Source organism: Podarcis liolepis (genome assembly GCF_965112155.1).
Source record: "Podarcis liolepis genome assembly, chromosome: 7".
NCBI classification, from domain to species: domain Eukaryota; kingdom Metazoa; phylum Chordata; class Lepidosauria; order Squamata; family Lacertidae; genus Podarcis; species Podarcis liolepis.
The window spans coordinates 36348775-36370984 of NC_139561.1; the positions used below are offsets into that span (position 1 = coordinate 36348775).

Consider the following 22210-nt stretch of genomic DNA (forward strand, 5'->3'; position numbering starts at 1 on the left):
CTCAATTTGTTGAGTAGAGGTTTGGAGCAGTTTTTGTAATTTATTATTTTATTATCTCTTGTGTTTTTAAGCACTGAATGCATCCTTGAATATTGCAAAAGCAGACCTAAAGTATTTGTTTCTAACAAACACTGCAAACACTGCCTTAAAAATGAAAAAGAAAAAAACACACTGTTCCAACTGTTACCATTGGCCAAATATGTGATTTGTGTTTAAACAAGGCAAAATAGCAAGTGGAATTAGAGTATATTATTTCCTGCAATGCTTGAGAGAGCAGTAATGCATGCATATATATATTGTAATATAAAGCAAGTTGTGGCAATGTTTAGTTTTGCGAGTCTATGGCTAAATGTCTGTGAGACAAGTTATTCCATAGTTTTTCTGAATCTTACAATGCCACATCAGACAAAGTGGAAACTAACTTATCTGGATCTCCTGGAAAAGTGAGTGGCCCAAAGGCTAGCAAAGTATTCATAAAGAGTGTTCAGGTCTGGCTAGGAGCTTACATACGCAGTGGTACCTCAGGTTACATACGCTTCAGGTTACATATGCTTCAGGTTACACACTCCGCTAACCCAGAAATAGTGCTTCAGGATAAGAACAGAAATCAGGCTCTGGCGGCGCAGCAGCAGCAGGAGGCCCCATTAGCTAAAGTGGTGCTTCAGGTTAAGAACAGTTTCAGGTTAAGTACAGACCTCCGGAACAAATTAAGTACTTAACCCGAGGTACCACTGTATAGAGGAACAAGTTTATCACCAGACAAATTATCTAAGTGGAGCTTAAGTCACAAAGAAATCAAATGACAAGCTGTGGAAATAAGTCATTTATTCGGGATGATATTGGTTTTTTAAAAAAATGTTAGTACTGGGAATCTACAATACTGGTATTTCCACAAACACCTATTTTCACTCTGCCACTTAAGTAAAAAAAAGAAAGAAAATACCCAGAAAAGTGTACAACAGAAAACAATACACATTTAAGCTTGTCTGGTGTACTAACACACATTTGTCGGGTGCTGCTGTCTTGCAAGAGGGATGGTGCAAGCAGGGACTGCCATGTACTCCATTTAATCCAGGTGTCCAGTCAAGCTAGGAACTTTGGCTTGGGTACCCAATGATGCTGTGCCTTAGCAACTGTGAAATGAAGAACAGTTAAGTGGTGCAACACTCTTAGCCTTTAATTTTTATAGAACATGTTTAATGTTCAAAGTGGCCTTCTACATGGGAGAAAATAGCCTCTTGTCTGGACTAAAATACAATGCAATACATAAAACAAAAAACCCAACCATTCCTTTACTTCAGAAATTAGAAGTGCAAACTGGAAAACTGAAACCAGAATAGGGTAGCTGTCACTTTCTGCATGCACTTGTTTTTCCTACAAGCCTCTCTTCAACTCTCCCGGAATCCTAAGGGTGCTGAAAATTCACTGTATTTTCTCATTTAAATCAGTGTACTTCTCTCATTTATATTAGCTTGGACTCAGAGACAGAAAAACCAGGACAAATGAACAGTTATGGTTCAGTCACACTTGAGAACAGCCTGGATTGTGAAGGCTTGGGATCTCACAAAAGTTGCCAATGTGGGCTTAAATTTGCACAATTTACTCCAAAAGTCATTTTGGGGCACTTCACGGAATTCTGAATGGTTCTCTTGGAAAATGAGGTAGCGTTGGGGAGGGAGGTGCGGATATGCTCCAAGAGCAGCAATTCCCTCGTTTGACCTTTTGAACTTTAACAGACACTGCCGTGATATTTCTTGGCAGTCATGAAGGCTGCAGGCATGGACTGCACACAGCCCTGGCCCACATCCACAGGACTGTACAGCTTGGTGTTCTCATACGCTACTTGATATGAAACATGAACTGCTGTTAGTGCAGTATAAAGAATATATGCATGCAAAAAGAACTGGCTCCTAGCTTAGCTCATAAATGAAGTCTGCTTCAGTTGACAATTACTAAGAGTTCAGAGCTTTGCAAAGCTTTTGGACTCAGGAGAATATCTAGAGAAGCAAGAGCCATAACAAGACTGAATAATATTCATCAAGCCAGGGAATTGTATAACTGGATAAAAAGAATACCATAGTGGCCACAGCAATCCTGGTCTTTGAGGCTCCTTATTTTATTAATCTTAGACAAAAGTCATGAACTCTGAAAGAAGTGCCAAAGTGTGAGAAGGATTGCAAACTATTTGTTTAGCACCTCCCTCCACTGAGCTTCAGAATAAAATTTTCTTCCAGCTTCCAAGTGAACACAATTCTCTAGCCTGTAAATTCAAGGATTTACAGCCCTAGCTCAAGATTCCAATCATTATGAGGTAGGCATGAATGGAAAAAGAGAGGTCTACTTTCTCAAGCACTACCTCTCCCCAGTCCCCGGACCATGCAATCATCATCCGAGGCTCTGCTTTGTGTGCCCCTACCATGGGAGGTCCAGAGGGTGGAAATATGAGAATGGGCCTTTTCAGTGGTGGCTCCCCAATTGTGGAACGCCATCCCCAAGCACCACTGTTACATAGCTTAAGTGCCAGACAAAAACCATCTTTCGTCAGGCCTTTGGCTTTTAATTATCTATGGTCCTTTTATATGGATGGAATGTATTAATCTAGTTTTTAAAAACTGACTTGTCTTTTAGATTGTTTTTTAATGCTAGTTTTAATATGTGTTTGCACTTATATGTTTAAAAGAACTGCAAGTGGTTTCTAGTTGTCAATAAATTTAAATTAATTTAAATCAATAAATTTAATTAATAATACCACTTTGAAAGTAGTACAGAAGTTTGGCTTTAAGGTTTTAAACACATACAAAAATAGTAGAACACCCTCCTTAGTCCCCAACGTGGGCCTTTCCAGATATTGCTGGTCTCTGAACTCCCTTCAACCCCAATCAGTGCACAGAGATTATGGCAATTGTAGTCCAAAACATCTGGAAAGCACCAGAAGACTGTCCTACAGCATCATGTTTGCAGTTGCTGAATTTTGCACACTTAAATTTTGCACGCATCTTCTGCAAAGAAGGTCGCCATTAACCCAGCCAATCTCATAAACATCTAGAAATGAGAAATCTACGTTTGAAGTCTTACTGAAGTTGTTCCAAATCTATTGGGCAAGGATGGGGAAGCTTTTTTGCTCAGATAAAGGGCCAGATCTTTATCAGAATTGCCCTCTCAGGCCAAATATGACAAGTGGGTGTGGCTGCCTACCAGTCAACACCCTTATGGTGTTCCCAAACATGCACCACTGCTGTGTGAAGAGCAAGAAAAAAATCTTTCCAGCGCTTCACATAGCAGCATCAGGCACTTGGGAACCCCACGAGTTTCCTTCTCACCCTTCCATTGGGGAGTGGTGGGATGACAATGAAGCTTTCTTTCTGTCCTTCAGCTCTGACAAAGGAGAGAAAGCAATCTCTCCCCCCACCCGCCCCCAAGCAGAAAGGAAAGCAACATAGCAAGCTATAACATGTGTATAACATTATGCACCTCGTATAATGGATGGAATACTTTTAATGACTTGTTCGCACATAATGCCAAGTTTGACTTGCGATCCTAGCTCTTGGAAAGGAAGTGCCAACCATGATTTGCCAGTTTTTATGCAACAACATAATACAGTTTACTCCAAGCAGAAAATAGCAAATTGAATCGAAGAGCCAGGGTGGATGAAGAGAAGGGATGCTCAAGGATAAGGCTCCTTCCTGCAGTACCAAAAGTGGGTCACCCAGGAGGTATTTGGACCCTTGGTGAAGTTCACCATGTTGCCCACTACTCCATACCCCATTTCATGAATTGGGGAAATGTTTACTGGAAGTGCAAAATGACCACCTTTCATTCCTGTGCATTCAGCACCAAGCTTACCCAGCTCTCACCTGGTGTTGGCAGCAAGCCCGGTCTGCCACTAAGCAGTGGCCGCTTTGCAGGCAGATGTGGAGATGGAGGTAGGTGGACTGGTCTTTTAGCAGACTTTATCAGAAGTGGCGGAGGGTTGCCCTTTGGGCCAGCCAGCCCTGTTTGGAAAGAGGGAAGAAGAAAGCATGGAATGGGGGAAATGGCCAACATTTCTTTATTAATTGGTTACTGAACCAATACCCTAGAAATTATTATTTAATTTCACTATGGTTGCTATCCTGCCTTTCCACAAATATGCACCCTATGCTGCTAACATATATCAATGATTAGTATGTAATAATATACCAAGAAGTTGCACAACTAGCAGCTAAGAAGCAGGGTAAGATAGAAACAGCAGCCGAGTATAAAGCACCTACTATTACCTACCACCAGAACATAATCAACTCAACAAGCAGTAGGCCTGTCTTAATAAATGTTTTCACTTAATGGTCAGCGGTCAGAAAAGGCACCAACCAAGGTTCTCTAGGAAAGAAGTTCCACAGTGTAGGTGCAACCACTGAAGAGGCCCTCTCTCGTGTGCCTGCCCAACTTGCCTCTGGTGCTAGCAGATGCAGAGAACAGCCTCTGCTGATTAACTACAATATCTGGGCATGCTCATATTGAAGGAGGTAGTTATCTTCCAGTAGGCCTTATCCAAAGGATTTTTTGTTTTTAAAGAAATGGATTCAAAGAGTGATTTTACACTGCATATGAAACATGTATGTATGTACAATGCATATTTTAACATATCTGGTGGACCAATTAAGTTTCACTGTTAGTTACCCTGGGTTTCTCATCTCACCTCAGGTCTTATCCCAGAGTTAACCATCAACCACACCCACCCTTCTATTTCCATTTCCCCCTGCTTCACTGTAAATCTTTAATAAAACATCAATACAGTTAACAGGGTTACCAACCTGGTGTGGGAAGAAGACCTGTCAACGGTCTTTCACCCAACAAAGCTGGCTTAGCTGAAGATACAGATGACTGGCCTAACACAGAATTCCGGCCAGGAGTTGGAAGAAGGGGTGGGGGTTTGCTTAGAGTCTGGGGGAGAGCACTAGTGCTTGGCCGGACACTTGCTGGATACACCGTGTCTTCAACTGCAACAGCTAAAGCGTCTGTTTCTGCAACAAAGCCTGGTTTAGGAGAACCAAGAGTTAGCAAGCAACACGCAATGATTAGTGAACACCCGATTTATTAAAAGCAAAGACTGCAGTTTGCCTCTGATTTATGGGAAAACACACTCTTTAACTACCTAGTTCTTTCCCTCAGGGAAATACTTCAGATCTTTTAAAGACGCCTCAAGTTAGATTTACAGACTTAAGTTTTATTTATTTTAAGGACTGAGCTTCTGAACTCTTCAGTTTGCAGAACATAATAAAGGGGTCGGGGGTCTGACATTTTTTTCGCGAATATTAAGATTTCACATTTTAATTTAATAACTTGTTATAAGTGTAATGTCTTTTTGCCACGTGAAATGTGATGGTTACCAGAGGGTGGCAAGGAACAACGGAAGTGCTTGCTCTTTAAGACTGTTTTTCCACACTGGCCTGGGGCTCTTCCATGGAATACTTCTTGCCACCCCATAATGTGGTCGCTGCTCCTTAAGTAGCTTAATTCCTGTCTTCCATCATTAAGAACTTAGCAAGCAACAGTAAAACCCCTGCCACACGATAAAAACACGCAGTTTTCCCCCACTAGTGTATGAATGGGACTTTTAAAAATTGTCTTCTTGCACAGCAGTAACAACATGCTTTGAAGGCCTAGATGGAAAAAAGGGTCGCTGTGTAAAGAAGAGCTGTGTGCATGCGTGTCGTGTGATGTACATGTGAGAGTCTGGATTCATTTTAACCACCAACACATACCCAGCCAAGACCTGCTGGAAATATTACCCACTAATACCACATTATAAAACTATGTCTACAAAGCCAAAAAAAGGGCAAGGTAGTTTTAGGAAGTGTTCACATTCCAGTAAGACGTAAGATTTTATGGCTTGGGGATGGGGTAGGATTAACCTTTACATTCCATATTTTGATTATTATTTTTAATATAAGGTTTAACCAAGAGCCAGTTTTAAAATAGTGGGATTTATAGGGACATTCTTGGGGAACAGGTGGGAAAGTAATGAATACCTTCAAGCTTATTTCTCCTGGTCTTCAGGAAGTCACTTATTGAGTTCAATTCTTCCATATACAAATGTTTTCCCTCACTTAACAGAAAGAGGAGATGTCTAATGCCTAGAGGCACATGGTAACTGTCATAGAGATCCCGCTCTAGGTAGTCATTCGCCAGATCAGCTGCTTTGTGTGAAATCTCTGTGCGTTCCTGTTGTTCGCGCTCAGCACAAATTTTCTCAAACGCCTTAGCTATCAGAGCCAATGCATCCTCCATGGGCATATTACGGTGTACTATAGAGAAGAGAGATACCTTGCTTTTTAAAAGGTTACATCAAGACAAAACCAAACACAAAACTGCTGTGTTCCTGCACCATTATTCTGAAGTTCAAAGTCAACGTCTGTTTCAATACGAGCAAATTTATATTTTTAACTGAATGTTATATGTTCATGATTCAACACAAACATGCTCAGTTCTATTAAGTGTAACGTGTACATTTAACTATTGAGATCTCATTTGTGTGTTCATTTAAAGTAAGTTAATTTCATGCTTGGAACAATTTTACAAAAACTTTTCTACATAGAGGAACAGTTCTAAGAAATTAGTGTTGGAGGTGGGTTTGTTTGCTTTTTAAGATCCAGAGAAAATACCCAGTCCAATGGTTTACTTTATTGTTTCAAACAGAAAGCTAAATCTGAGAAGTGTAAAAAAACACCCTCCAGTAAGATGAAATAAATTTTGCTCAGTGTAAAAAGAGTTTACAACTGTATGAATATTTAATAAATGTAAAAAGTGTTCTTCAGCACATTCAGCAGTTTTGTGAAGCAGTATTAATTTTCAGTTAGAAGTATTATTCCAACTTGTGACATGTTTTAATATTGTATGTGTGTTGAGGAGGTGATCTAGATAGCATATTATGAATGGGGACCGTTTCTGAAAGAATCTAAACTTACTTTTGATAGACTGATGAAGCATGATTACGGTGCAAGAGGAAAGTGTTACGTTAGATGGTTCAACAAGAACACAGAATGGGGAACCATCATTTTTAACTTCTTGTAGGGCACGTGTAAGACCTGATTCAGATGTAAGGTATATCATTTCCACAACAAGGCCATGATCCTGCAACCGATGGCCTATGGCTGTTGAATATTCCCTTGAAGGAAAAAAAGAAGAAGCAGGTTATTTTACAAATAATTCCTCCCCAAATATTAGTGCCAGTGTTCTAGTCGCTGCCATTATGTGTGCACGGCGAAGACTCAAGAGTACCAGACTTGTTATGTCAACAGTATTCCTTTGGGATTCAGGCAACCCACTGGAACTGGCAAGAGTGAGCAGATCTGGTTTGGATGGTAGACTTAAACAATAACTGAGCAGTTGTTTATGCAAATGGAAGCTTCAGTGTGAACAAGGCCTATCCCAACTGGAGGGTATAATACAGAGGTTAGGGTTTGAAGCTATAATTGAATGTTAAGAGTGTCTGACAACATATTATGATTTTCAATTATACTTTTAAACTATATGCTCTATACAGACATACACTTGTTGGTGAGGCAACATTCTTCTTCTTTTCATTTAGTTTTCCCTTATGGGAAAAACAGATTTATTTATCATACCAAACTGAATAGCAAAGCCTTTGGTTGCCTGAGGAATCCATGCAAGCAAGGCTCCGTAGAGTCCTGGACTGGGATACATGGGTTCAATTTTCCAGTTACTGTTAAGCTGCAAAACCGCTTGGCGTCAAGGAACATTTCGACAAAATACACTTAAGTGTGGACTCATGAACACCTGTAAAATAGGAATTTTGGGGGTTTGGAAACAGGTGTGTATGGAAATTTGTTTATCACTGTGTGATTAATTGCACCATAATTGATAATGAGTATGTGAAGACATGTCGACTTTATATTCTGTTATTTTAAATGTATTTTTGAATCCAAATTGGTAGGACAGCAAGAATTAAATATCAAAGTAATTAGGAAAATTACCACCTGGTTATGGCATTACATGTATTCTTTGACTTTTACTAGCACTTTAGAAACAAAAAACACCTTTCGTGTTATGAAATCATGGCAATGCAACTAGGTTCCCAATCTGGGTCATTCCGTGCTAAATATGGACAGGAAATCAATTTCAAAGGCTTTAATTTTACAACCAAGATAAAAAGATAAAATCATGTGGGCAAAACACCCAAGTTTATCCAGTTAGAAGGCATTGAGTGACAGCCAGGGTGATATAATGTGATTAACTATGGGTACCCCAGCCTTTGTAATATATGTTGGTTCACATACCTGGAGCTTCAGCAATATAAAATATAGGTACTATGCACAGAACACACACTCTGTATCTGTGATGTTAAAAGTCTGTGTCCATGAAGTGTAAAATGAATTGCCAATGTTGAAATTAATAAAAAGTAGAATATTAGAGAGCTTTAAAGACATGCATTAACCTCAGCTGCCTGAGAAACTATGAGCAGTTGCTAACTAACATTTTATTACATTTGGGCAAACGTTTTAGTAAGTGTTACTTTGCAATGACTCTTCTGGATTTAAAAAGGCAGGCGGTCATTCAACCAGAAAGGAAGGTGCACGTATTCTGAAGAATGTAGGAAGAGGTCTAACAAGAGACCCAAATGATTGATATCTCCAATATATCCTGCTCTATGGACTCCCGAGATCTGCTAGTGATATTAGCAGCCCAATGGATGAAAGGCAAAAATGTATTCAACATTTCCATGTGCTACTGGATGGGAAATTAGAAGAGGTCATGGAGATAGCTTACTAAAGCAAAGCAAAAAATCTAATACAACCACCCTATATTGTTCTTATTAGTATAATATCCAAGGGAAAGTTAAGAATATTTAAGGCATGCTTAAACATCATCACGCAGATTCAATATACTTTCAGTGAATAAGGTGTTCAAATTATGCTGGTAACTCTTTCAGTGAAAGCCTACAGCTAACTGTGGCACTTTAAAAGAGATGGCCATTACTTTTTTGACTCAAAATATGCTTGGCCATTATGTAGAGAATCAGAAAATAGTTTTCAGTGGGGTGGTTTAAGAGCAAATTAAGAAGCTCTAGATAATATTATAACAGACTGAAGAGTCAGGTTGGAATGACAAAGTGAGAAAGACTTGGTTGAAATACCATGGAAATTTCATTGCTTAGAAGCAGAAGCATATTTGTCTTGCACTGACAGACACCCTTTGTATCAGAAAATATTCCGGGCAGGGACCACACCAAAATGTTAAAAACAATGAAAGGTATTAACAAGTAGTTGAGTACAAGACTATAAATATGTATTTTGTTTTAAGAAGAATATAAAAGAAGTAAAAGCTATTTTAAGAAGCAACATAGAATGTTAAATATCAGGTGCTGATATGCTTATTGAAGTTCCTAGCATTCCAAGTCGGCTTACGTAAACACTCAGTACTCAATAACAGTACAATCTAATAGATTAAACAATCTTACAGGCTGCCAGACTACCAACTTTATGAATACCCACAGACCTGTAAACCTAGAGTATGCTTCGTGAACAAGACTCATTCAGCTTAGTTTGTCATTCAAATGTTAATCTTAAAAAGTGTTGAAATATTGAGAAAATGTGTTGCTGTTTTTTAAAGTCTAATTACCAGCACTACATTATGGGAAGATCAAATTTATGTTTGGGCAATGAAGGAAAAAGTGGGTTTATAAATGGAAATGTTAAGATTGCAGAATCTCTTCATGTAAGCACTTATAGTAATATACAAAAAAGAGAAACTTATCTTGGTTCATATAGTACATTTAAGATTCAGAGAGGAGTATGGGGTGGGATATACGTGGAGAATTGGTTTCAAAATTAATTATTAATTTCATAAAATTTATAGACCGCTTGACTGTAAAGAAAAAAAAAGCCTCAAAGCGGTTTACAAAAAGATACAAGAAATCGGGGGGGGGGGGATACATATATGCAACCTGCTAGTTGATGGATAAAGACTGTATTTACCGTGATACAAATTAACAACACTGCAACACTGTTTAAAGCAACCTTCCTGCTAAGTGTAAACTGGTAATCAAAAGTAACAGCTTCAAGAAGCACAAGAGTTAAGACCCAAACTGCACAGGATCATAGCAGGCCCACATCTTTAAATGCAGGTCTGCCACACTATACAAATCAGGGGTTTTTTTGGGGGGTTGTTTAAAGGGCACAAAGAGTGTGGGTGGTAGGAGCTGACCTCCATTACTTTTATCTCCACTGCCCATACCACTAAGTGCTTTTCCCAGGGAGGCTCCAACACAGCTAAGAAGAAAAGAACCTGAGGGAAAGTTTTGGCATGTCCCTTTAATATCTCCCCTTACATGCAAATAAGGCAGGTCCAACTTTAAAGACACACCCCTGCTGCTATCCCATGTAGTACAGGCTTTAGGCTTGCATAACTGTCACAGCTGGTACCATTTCAGGTAAAATTTTGGTATGGAAGCAGAGAAATCCTAAAAAGATTAGCTGTATTTGCTCAAGACCAAATTACATATTAAGATGTTAGTTCACAGCTCAGCTTAAATCCTTAAGTACATCTTTAAAAACAAACTTACGCTTGATCCTTGCTGATGGAAACGATGACACAGTCTGAAGGTCGGTCTTTGTCATACTCCTTCTTTAACTGCTGGTAAAACTGCAAGTACAGCTTGTCCCGAAGAACGTCCTTTGTGTAGTCATCATCTAAAGAGATACCCAGACAGACTGAAGTGGAGTTGCTTAAAGCACTGCACCCTCTCCTTGTTAAGACAATTGCAATTTCAGGGTAGGCGAGTCAATACATTTTAATAGCTCCCAAGTAAACAGTCAGAATTTAGGAATACATAACAGGCATCTTGGCCCACGGGACTGAGATACAGAAGCCAACAATATTTGACATGCCTATCACTGATCATCGGTGCAAGCTGCCAGAGAAACTCTCTCTTACCTTTTTGAGAATATTGGTATCTCTCATAATTATCTTCATTCCCTGTTGATGGATGATATTGCTGCCCAAAGAGTTCTTCAAAGCTAACCATACAAGACACAAAAGTGAATCAAGCAGAGTTAAAATAAAGCTTCCTGATATTGAAGAGGACTCTCTCTCTCTACCTTCTCATATTGGGGCGTGTGATTAATGCATAATTATTATTCTTGATGAAGCACGCTGTTGGTCACTTAGTGCAATGCTGATATCAGTGATACAGCTAATTGGGACACCAGAAGACAAGGGCATAGTGGGGTGTCCTGGTAATATTGTTGAGGGAGGCATTTGACTGAACATTTGAATCAATGTTTAATAATACGAAGGTATAAAATAAAGAATAAATAAATCACATGGCATTATATATATATATATATATATATATATATATATATGCTTTCGTAGATTTTCACGGGTACAGGAATGCAGGTTTTGGTGTCTTCGGGTGTCTTCCCGTGTAAGAGTTGGGGTGTCTAGGCGACGTTTCGACGAGGTCTCACTCGTCATCTTCAGGCTGGTGCTTTCGGCTTCTTGTTACTGGAACAGAGCAGGATCTCAGTGTTTGAGTTCCTATAAATACTGTTGAGGGGGTGTGGTGTATAGCCTCCAACGTTCTGGGCAGAGAGGAAGTTCCCAGGTTAGTGTGCCTTTTCTTCTTTTGTTCCTTAATTACTTGAGGGATATCTTGAGTGATTTCTTGAGTGATATTCTGAGTACCACTTAGGTGGGTCATTAAGTGTGGATTAGTTGCTAAAGCTTTCGTGTCTTGACCTCTTGAGCTTGTGAAGAGTTTTTCTGAGAAGATGGCTGTACTGCACTTAGTTGTGCTCTGGCTTGGCTTCGTGTATAGGGGCGAGCTGTGGTTTTGTGCCCTGTGCCAGCCAGATCTGTGTAGGGATTGCAGGGGGGTGCAGCATCCGGAGGTGCCACTATGGTTTGGCTACTGGATGGTGTCTGTAATTTATCTGTGGAGAGGGTCTGGGTTTGGGTCTGGTGTGGTTGATTGGTGATGGCGTTCTGTGTGCCTCTGGTTCTGGTGTCGGTTTTTGTGGGGAGGGCTAATTTCCAGATGTCTGGCAGGCGGGACGTGTCGTCACGCTTGTTCATGTTGTGAGGGTGTTTCTCTATCTCGATGGCTTCCATGATTATTCTCTTGTGGTGATGTTCCATGTTAAAGAGCAATTTGGAATCTGCAAAATTAATTTCGTGTCCTGTTTCTTTCATGTGTTGGAAAAGAGAGGAAGTTTTTTCTTCTTTTTTGACGGCATTCTTGTGTTCTGCGATACGTGCATTTATTCGTCTGTTTGTTTGTCCAATGTACGTGGCTGGGCAGACTTTGCAGGGTATTTCATAGACCCCTTGGTTTTCCAACTGGATTTTATCTTTGGGGTTTCTGAGGATATTGGCTATTTTTTGGTTGGTGCAAAAGGCTGTTTTGATATTGTGTTTATGGATTCCAAATTGCTCTTTAACATGGAACATCACCACAAGAGAATAATCATGGAAGCCATCGAGATAGAGAAACACCCTCACAACATGAACAAGCGTGACGACACGTCCCGCCTGCCAGACATCTGGAAATTAGCCCTCCCCACAAAAACCGACACCAGAACCAGAGGCACACAGAACGCCATCACCAATCAACCACACCAGACCCAAACCCAGACCCTCTCCACAGATAAATTACAGACACCATCCAGTAGCCAAACCATAGTGGCACCTCCGGATGCTGCACCCCCCTGCAATCCCTACACAGATCTGGCTGGCACAGGGCACAAAACCACAGCTCGCCCCTATACACGAAGCCAAGCCAGAGCACAACTAAGTGCAGTACAGCCATCTTCTCAGAAAAACTCTTCACAAGCTCAAGAGGTCAAGACACGAAAGCTTTAGCAACTAATCCACACTTAATGACCCACCTAAGTGGTACTCAGAATATCACTCAAGAAATCACTCAAGATATCCCTCAAGTAATTAAGGAACAAAAGAAGAAAAGGCACACTAACCTGGGAACTTCCTCTCTGCCCAGAACGTTGGAGGCTATACACCACACCCCCTCAACAGTATTTATAGGAACTCAAACACTGAGATCCTGCTCTGTTCCAGTAACAAGAAGCCGAAAGCACCAGCCTGAAGATGACGAGTGAGACCTCGTCGAAACGTCGCCTAGACACCCCAACTCTTACACGGGAAGACACCCGAAGACACCAAAACCTGCATATATATATATATATATATATATATATATATATATATATATATATATATATATAACATGTGTGCATGTTATGTGTACCTGTGGCTCTTCGGCTGCTGCCCCCCCCCCATTTGATTCAATTTGTTTAGGAGATTAACTGCTGGTATTTGCTTCAAATTGAATTGTAAATCACCTTCTAAACTTTCTAAGCTGAAATTATATAGTAAATAATTAGGTGCAAATTAAGAGCACAAGAAATTAGCTTATAGCAGGCAAGACTCAGATATTTGTTGGCATCGTCTGATTGGCAGCCACTTTCCAACATCTCAAGACAGCAGTTTTACACACCAACTGCTATCCTTCCTTTTCTAACTGGAGATGTCAGGAAATGCCCCTGTGACCTTGTGCATGATGAGCATGTGCTCTACCATGGAGCTGTGGTCCTCCCAAATTTAGGGTACTCTCATGGCATGAGAAACTATCCTGTCAGTGTGGTGCTGGGCATGCTATGCAAAGGCCACAGCTTCACATGGAATCAGCGCCTGCCTAAAGCCACCATCAACTATAAGAGCCATATGGGCTGGCTTTAGCAGTTATGCCCAAAGAGAGCTTGAGATCAGCCATTTCTAGCTGTTGGGAATAAATATATTATGGAAATTCAGCCTTTTCTAAAAGCTAAAAATAAAAGTGCATGTATGAACTTTTATATGATGTTATACCCTTAAAGTGAATTCATAAAGAGCCAAGTAAAAAGAAACCATACTTAAATCCTACATTCTAATTGAATACACTGAACTTTCAAAACACTGTTATGAGCTGAATCCATTGGTCTGTATCTGTTTCAAAATAGTATATAGTCCAGTTTTTCTGAAATGTCTCAATATATTTGATGAAAAGAAGAAATTTTAGGACATGAGCTTATTTGTTAACATTGGGTTTCACATCTTCTTTGAGCTTCGGGGATGGGGTCAGGTTATTATTCAAATAAGTACTGAGAAAAAACCCTCTAACCTGTTAGCATCTTCATAGTCCTTCGAATAACCCTCTGGAGACGAGTAAGAGCTCTTCTGAAAGGTTTTGTAAGGATTTATGCTGTAAGGCACAAAAATTGTAACATATTTAAGATGCTGGATTGCCATTGTTTGCACTTCTTCTGAAGCTCAGTTCTTCTTTTACAATATAGTACAAGATTGCCAGGTTCATCTACGTGCAGTTATTTACCAGAAATCCCACTAGGTGGTTGATTCCTCAGCCAGCTTTGGCTGCTGGCCACTTATGGATACTCATGGAAATACAACCACACTCTGAAAAGATAGCCGTGTTGGTCTGCCATAGTCAAAATAAAAAAATTCCTTCCTTAAAGACCTTGCTCATACCAAGAACTAACTTAGTTGGTCTTTAAGGTGCTACTGGAAGGAATTTTTTTATTTTGACTCTGAAAAGAGAAAGTGTGATAGGCTAACGAGCTGCTCCACTCTACTGACTCTTTGCCCAACCGGTATTGGCTCCCTATGCTTATTTTTCTACCCAAAAAGGTGACTGCCAGAGAAATTGTGTACTCTTTCCCCTCAAAACATCTTCTTCACAAGGAAGGATACCTAGCTATCTATGTTCTCACACCAGTCCCAGATAATGACATGTGTTAAGAGAGGTAGACTACGGAGAAAACAGTCCTTAGCAAGTGTTGCCAATAGTAAATCACCGAGGCAATTGATGAGGAATATTGCAATCAATGGAAGATACAGCAATTCCTCCACTTGACATTTTGATTTCAGCATTTGATGATACACCCTTCAGGCAAAGGAATAAGATTCTTAAATGTTATAAATAAAAATATTTCCCAGTAAGACAGGTAGGTGTTCATTGTAGTACATGAAACAACTCACGTACAGAATTCAATACAATTTTAAAGGTAACTAAAAGGCTTCACTGGATTAGCAGCGCCAAACAAAGCCAAATGTAAATTACTATTTAATTTGAATGTAAATAAAAAATGTAATCAGTGCTATTATTAAAAGGATTCAACTTGCCAGGAAAACATTTACTTCATCCTGCAATTCCCAGATATGACAGTGTTTGGTATACCAACCTCTACCAAAACATTGCTCAAATTAGGCATTCTCTTGATCCTAAATTGATCCTAAATGTTGACTACCATTGTGTTAGATGGTCCAAACGAGCTATGCCAAACGACTCTTAACATGCAGACACACGTCTTTGAATGGATGTATATCGACTTTGCTTGCATTTATATCCAAGCGCAAAGTTAGCAAATTTGAGTACAGTCATACCTCAAAAGTCTAAAGTTTTGGCTACCAAACGCCACAAATCCAGAAGTGAGTGTTCCAGTTTGCAAACGTTCTTTGGAACCTGAACGTCCGTCGCGCCTTCCGATTGGCTGCAGGAAGCTCTTGCAGCCGATCAGAAGCTGCGCCTTGGTTCCCAAACGTTTTGGAAGTCGAATGGACTTCCGGAATGGATTCTGTCCGACTTCTGAGGTACGACTATATGTGCATTCCAGAAAGGAATAGGGTGCTCCTTCAATATAAAGAGGACTTGCAAGAGAACCACAAAGTTAAACAACTGACCTAGGATAACAAATGCTAGAAGGGTGAATCAGAGAAGAAACTAATTCAAAATAACAACAACAGCACAAGCAATGTCTCCTTTTTATATTTAAATGTAAAAAGACAACCTAGCCATCAAACTATTTGAAGGTTTTTTTAAAAAATTATTTTAAATGATTAAAACATTGAGGATTACTTACTCTAGAAGTCGTGGAATCCATCCAGGTCTATGCCTAGACCCAAAGTGGAAAAAAGTAGGTTAACTTATGCAGAAGATATGCTGCAAGCATCTGTCATTAATTACATCACTGTAGAAGTAAAAGGTGCAAATTGTCTTAGAATATGAAGACCTTATAAATCCCAAATGCTTTAAGACAGAATGATAAGCTGAAAGGATAAAATATGAAATTATGTAATTTAAAAATGGCTGTAGAACAGAAGCCAGTGTTGCCAGTGTTGCCTGTATTAATATTCTTTTTTATTATTACCTACCCTTCACCCTAAAAACACAATATTAAAAACAATTTTTAAAACTTAAAATCAGAAAAATAAGGTGCATGACTCACATACACATAGATGTTATAGAGCAACTCAAACATAATAGACTTTCAACAGTGTAAAGAAGAAACTATTTAACATCATAAAGATTAAGAGAAGAAAAATAATAAGAGATATGATGATTTAAGGAAGCTGCAGCATGCTACTCATGTCAATGAATTATGTCAATGATTCCCTTGAACCACTACAATGAAGTATTATATTTTAAGTCTAGAAGCCATATCACGGGGAAAGACACAAATAGTGCAACCACCCTTTCCTGCCCCCTTCCAGATGAACTCAGCAATCCAGCTGTGCTACACATATTTGTTTAAGCTGCTGGATTTGAAGTCTGCACAGGTTGGGTAGAGAACCCCATCCAAAAGAAAAAAGGACAACAGATGTATAGTCTGGAAAGTTATGTCAAGTATCAGAGACAGCATAAGGATGACAGCTGCTTGGTCTTGCCTCATTTGCCGTTAACTATAGCTAAAGGACAGATAAAAACAAATTCAGTTCTGATGAAGAAACTAGCTTAACTTTGAACATAAGAAGCATCGTTCTGAACCCTTTACGCAGAGCTTCCATCTAAATACACAAACATATAAAGCCCAAGAGGCCAAGAAACTCAGTGTTCATTATACTGCCCAACAATGTAATGGTACTAAATATAGCACACAACTCCAATCTCTTACTCCAAGTAAAGTTACTCTTCAAGTAATCCTTGTTGGTACAAAAGTGTCCCTCTGTGCAAGACATTTATTTGGCATGCGCTAGTTGATGTACTGAAGCAACTAGAAAACAAGGTGGGATAAACCCCCCCAGGACAAGCAGTGTTGCCAAGGAATATGTGATAATAACAGCCATTTGCTGGTGCAAAGCAGCAACAGAGAGCTGCTTTTTCATGTAAGAAATATACTTGAGGAAACTACTTATGAGGTTCCATCTTAAAATGTCAAGGTTATCTCATCAGTGCACCAGTTGCTAGCAACGAGCTGAGAAAACTATTATTAGCTTCTAAAACAGAAGGGAAATGGTAGTATTATTCAGTAAACCCAGTACAGCAAATGCTTTTTCTTCTCACCAATAATTTATTTCAACTGCCTCAAATGTTTCTTACTAAGGAAAGAGTCTCATTTTTAAAAATTCCACTTGCTTTCCTCATCTCACTCAATTCTAGAAGAGGGAGTAGTTGCAGAAGGCCAAACACTGTTTGGTGGTTGTTTATAACCTCACTGTGTGGTTACCAGTAATCATGGCAACTGATCATGCCATGAGATAAAGGCTTCAAGTGGAAACCCTTTAAGTGAATCTGGCCTGTAGTTTCTAAAGGTTTTATAATTGTACTCACATTTACGTGCAGATTTCTGAATGACATCAACGGGATTATCTCTTGTATTATTAAATGTCAACTTCAAAGTATTTAGCAGAGCACTTAGAAACATATACTGTGTTGCTTTTAAAAGGAAATGATCATTAAATTGGGAGTAAAGCAGGGGTAGGGAAGTCCTGCCCCTCCAGATGTTGCTAGACCAGCTCTCATCATCCCTGAATATTACTCATGCAGGTTGGGACTAATGGAAGTTGGCATCCAATAACATCTGGAGTGCCACAGATTTCCTACCCTTCGACTAAATAATTAAGAGCATTTTACTAACTCTGAAGCAGAAGTAGTAGTAAAACAATTTAACTACAGCTTCTGGGATTATTAAATTCCAACCAATCATTTTTAACTGTAGAAAAACAAACAGATAATGCAATTTTATTTTACCTCTTTTCTGGAACAGGTGTTTGTGCTTGATCCGTAGTTACTTTGACCCACGAAGACATTTCAGTTTCTATATGAGGAGAAAAAACTATTATTTTCATCAGGGTGAATTATTTCCAAAATAAAAATATTTCACAGACCTTCTCTTCACATGACAACCATTACACCAATAAAGACACAGTTAACCACATGTTTCCTTCAGACTATCACTTTATTCCTGAAATGAAACAAAGGCCAAATGTTCAAGACTTTTTCTTACTCCAAATTAACTTGTTCATTAACTATATACACCTCTTCACTCACAAAAGAGTGAAGGAACTGCAAAAAATATTACCAGGATACTGGGTCAAGTAGACTTGCTTTCTAATGTCATTTATTTTGAGGGAGTCTCCAGGTTCACATTCAAAGTCTATTGATATTTAGTATTAGAAATGCCTTTTCCCAAGTCAGGTTAACTGAAAGGTTTATGAATTTAGAAATTCCCCAATGGTATGTGACCTTCTTGAAACTATATTTTTATGTGTTTATGTACCACGATAGTCTAGCTTACATGGGATATTCTTTGGGGGTGGGTAGATCCCACCTAAATGAAGAGACAGGTTGTGGACTGAACTTTCTGTTCTTTTCCACTCCAAAAAAAAAAAAAATGCTTCTCCAATAAGGAATGATGCCTTATGTTTTTCCATCACAAGAGGGCAGAAAAATCACACTCTTACCCTCTCTGGGGAACTTCAGTCCATAAAATGCTGCATATAATTACAGGCTACCAGTTCAAACACAATTACATACATTGTGCAAAAAATACACAAAGCAGCGCAAATATAGATTAAGATAGCAGGGAGGGATTTGGAGATTCTTTGATTAAGCAGAGGAAGAGGACATGTAATACAAATTCTGCCAAATATATAAATATTGTTACAAAAGCCGGATGCCTGCCTCCCTCTCTCTGCCAATGGGTGGCAAGACCCCATGGCTCACACCTGGGGCAGGAAACTCTATTATATTTTAATGTCCTCTATTGTTCTCTTGATAGCCTTAGCTTAGCCAGGTAGGTTTGCATAAGCCAGCCCAGGAATTTGCTGTTAACAACTGCAATTAGTCCTACAGGAAAAAGCAAGGGATAGTATGCAGATGATCAGCATATGTAATGAGACAGAAATCCAATGTCTATATTGAGACCAGGTCTCCCCATAGTTTTCAGTTTAGTGGTAAGTTGACATTCATCAACTTCTCTTTCAAGTCTGTTTCTGAAATTCTTTTGTAATAAGACAGCTGCTTTGAGATCCTGTATTGAATGTCCTGGGAGATTGATGTATTCTGCTACTGGCTTCTCTGTCTTGTGATTCCTGATGTCAGATTTATGTCCATTTATCCTTGGATTCCTGTTCACTCGTTAACAGTCGTCAACAGGTTTACCATACCCATTGTCAATCACCCATCTCCTACTATGCTCCTGAGAAAAACCCCACCCCACCCTCTCACTATATATCAGGGTCTGGTGACTTCTGTTTCAGTGTATCTGAAGAAGTGTGCATGCACACGAAAGCTTATACCAAGAACAAACTTAGCTGGTCTCTAAGGTGCTACTGGACAATTTTATTTTTTATTTTTTATATATATATTTGACTGTGTCAGACATGGCTACCTACCTGAATCTAATACCTAGAAAAGGCAGCTTAAAATAAAAGTAGCAATGGGTGGGTGTTGGGAGGGAGAGCAGGAGTGGAGCGCTTCCCACTCTAAAGCCACAAGGGTCTTTTTGCCAAAATATTTTTTAGCCAAAAAATTTCAGTATCGGTGTGGAGGAGAGGAATAGGAAATGGTTCACGTTGAGTTTCTTCAAAGGCTCATCGTTGGGAAAGATTTGCAAGAGTCTCATTCTGTTTTGCATTTTTTATTGTAGAGTATCTTAACAGTTTTGCTGTGGATTGTGCGTTTGTGTGCCTCCCCAATACCAAATGTTATTGAAAGCCAGCATGGTGTAGTGGTTACAGCACTGGACCTGGGAAACCAAGATTTTAATCCTCACTGGGTGACCTCAGCCAGTCACTCCCTTTCAGCCTAACCTACCTAACCTACTTCATGGGGGGGGGGTAAAAAGGGAAGGAGGAGGAGGCCTAGGTACACCATTTTGAGCTCCTTAGAGGAAAGCTTAGATATAAAGACTAAAACAAACAAATAATGAGCCGATGCACCACTGCAGTTAAGCATGTGAGACTAGGAACAAGAAGACCCAGCTTCAAATCCCTACTCAAACCCATCCCCCCCAAAAGCAAAAGCTCTCTGGTTGAGCTTGAGCCTGTCGCATTCAACTACTTCGCAGGACTGTTGTGAGAATAACATGGTAGCGAGGAAGGGAGGAGGACCATGTTATACCACCCTGAGTTCCTGGCATAAAGGACGGATGAAGAAAAACACAATGGTGATTATAAACAACCCAGAGAGTAATGCGGAACAAATATGCAATCCACTTCCCCGCCTCGAATCGCCGTCTTGCTACCCTCTTCCCAGTCGAGCCCCCACCCCCACCCCCGTCCCAACTCACACGTTCAAGGCTTCACGAATCTTCTTCTTCCACCGCCCCCCGCAACGGCCTCAACCTTTTCTCTCCCTTCCCGCAGATGAAACACAGTCAGGAGGAAACTGGGAGGGAGCGCGGCCGGGGCGGCAACAACAGCAGTGGCAACAACAGCGGCAGCGGCGGCGTGAATCAAAGGCAAACACGCTACCGCCCATCCCCGGCTCCTCCTCTTCCGCGGGGCGGAGCATCCTTCGTGCGCCTGCCATCCCGAGGGCCGAAAGCGAAGGGCAGCCTTTACACGCGCACAGCGCCCCCGGCGCCGCGGCTGAGCTAGGCCCAGGCCTGCTTGGTTTCCATGGCAATGGCACGGCAGTCTGCGGCGACTCCCCGGCCTCAAAACGCATCCCTATGCACGCTTAGCTGGCTTGTTGATTCGAAATGTTCCTCATCCGCCTTTCTTCCAGTGGGGCTTACAAAGGACTTGAACGTCATTCAGTCAAGAGTGCGAATACAGTACAATAACAACAAAGGATCTAATCCTGCCGCCTCTTCCCAGTCCTAGTCCAAAACAGTGTTAAGAAACTTATATATGAAAGCTAGGAGCTAAATGGCACCTTAAACCTAGGTTGTGGGCGCAACAACGGAATGTCTAGGTGTGCTTTTTTCATAACAAGAATAGAAAGCTGAAAATGAATGAACTGCCCCTAAAATATTATGTTCGTTTTTCACATGGTCTCTAGTCCTTCTAGTCCTGCTCAGCCCCCTAATATTCTTAAGAGGGTCTCTTCTCCAGTCTTCAGAGTAGCTGGAAGTGGGGAGGCAGAAAAAGGTCCCCCTGTCCTTCCACTCTGCAGTTTTAATCTGAAATCTTAGGCGCAGTACTGCGCCCAGAACTCAGAATCTGCTCCCGCTAATGAAATTCCCTGTCGCAAAATGCCCCTAGAACAATGGGAGTTTCAAACACTGGTCCAAAATTATAAGCAACTAGAGGACATGGCTGCATGGCTCAAATCCTGTTTTTGCTTCATCCTGGGGGCATAAGTTCCAGTGAGGTTTATTTCTGAGTTAGAAGTAACTCAGTGTTGGTTTAGCCTGAGTTAGAACTTACTTTGCATTAGTTTCTTTTTTAAAAAATCAAATTAAGCTAAATAACAATTAAGCTATCAAACAATTCAGCATGACACAGCAAACCTCACAAAGGTCAAATCAGAGATCCCTTACTTTATAGTGAAGGCATTTAGTGCTTTTAGTGAAGACTGGCAAGGACTGTCTTAAATTCTTAATTTTTAAATGGTGCCTGGGTTTTCCTTTAACACAGTGGGATAAACAACGGCAGCAAATAACGTGCAGCACCAAGAAATCCAAGCATTGTTGTTCCGGCTGTCTCTTACAGTAGTAGACCTGGCTAATAAGCATAGTAGTGGTGCTGATAGTGGTAATAATACCTTATAGAAGTTTAATGTGATCTTTTAGAATTTGTTTGCACTATTTTGTGAACCACCCTGGAAGTGCAAATAACGTTCATCGGCCAATTAACTGTCAGTGAAACCTCTGCAAAGACACAGCAGGAGCATAAGGATCTTATGCAACACCTTTTAACAAATTCTAGGGACCAGACGCTGGGTGGTCGACGGCACAACGCTACTGACCGT

The 22210-nt window shown here is 40.2% G+C and overlaps 1 protein-coding gene across 3 annotated transcripts; it reads right to left on the minus strand.

Annotated features, from left to right (window-relative positions):
- Nucleotides 1-807: 807 nt before the first annotated feature.
- LOC310711603 (uncharacterized protein) lies at nucleotides 808-22199 on the minus strand. Of its 3 annotated transcripts, none has more exons than XM_083513743.1 (11): nucleotides 19018-22199; nucleotides 18041-18107; nucleotides 15933-15965; nucleotides 14177-14257; nucleotides 10933-11015; nucleotides 10562-10688; nucleotides 6945-7144; nucleotides 6009-6284; nucleotides 4791-5012; nucleotides 3855-3992; nucleotides 808-1133 (listed from the first exon to the last, which is right to left on the minus strand). In XM_083513743.1, exons 2-11 carry the CDS (start codon nucleotides 18097-18099, stop codon nucleotides 1084-1086), a joined length of 1269 nt encoding a protein of 422 aa, XP_083369869.1. In that variant the 5' UTR covers nucleotides 18100-18107; nucleotides 19018-22199; the 3' UTR covers nucleotides 808-1083. The 3 variants fall into 3 exon arrangements, with proteins under 3 accessions (XP_083369869.1, XP_083369868.1, XP_083369867.1); XM_083513742.1 differs by having other exon boundaries at nucleotides 20583-20886; XM_083513741.1 differs by having other exon boundaries at nucleotides 20354-20447.
- Nucleotides 22200-22210: the final 11 nt, after the last annotated feature.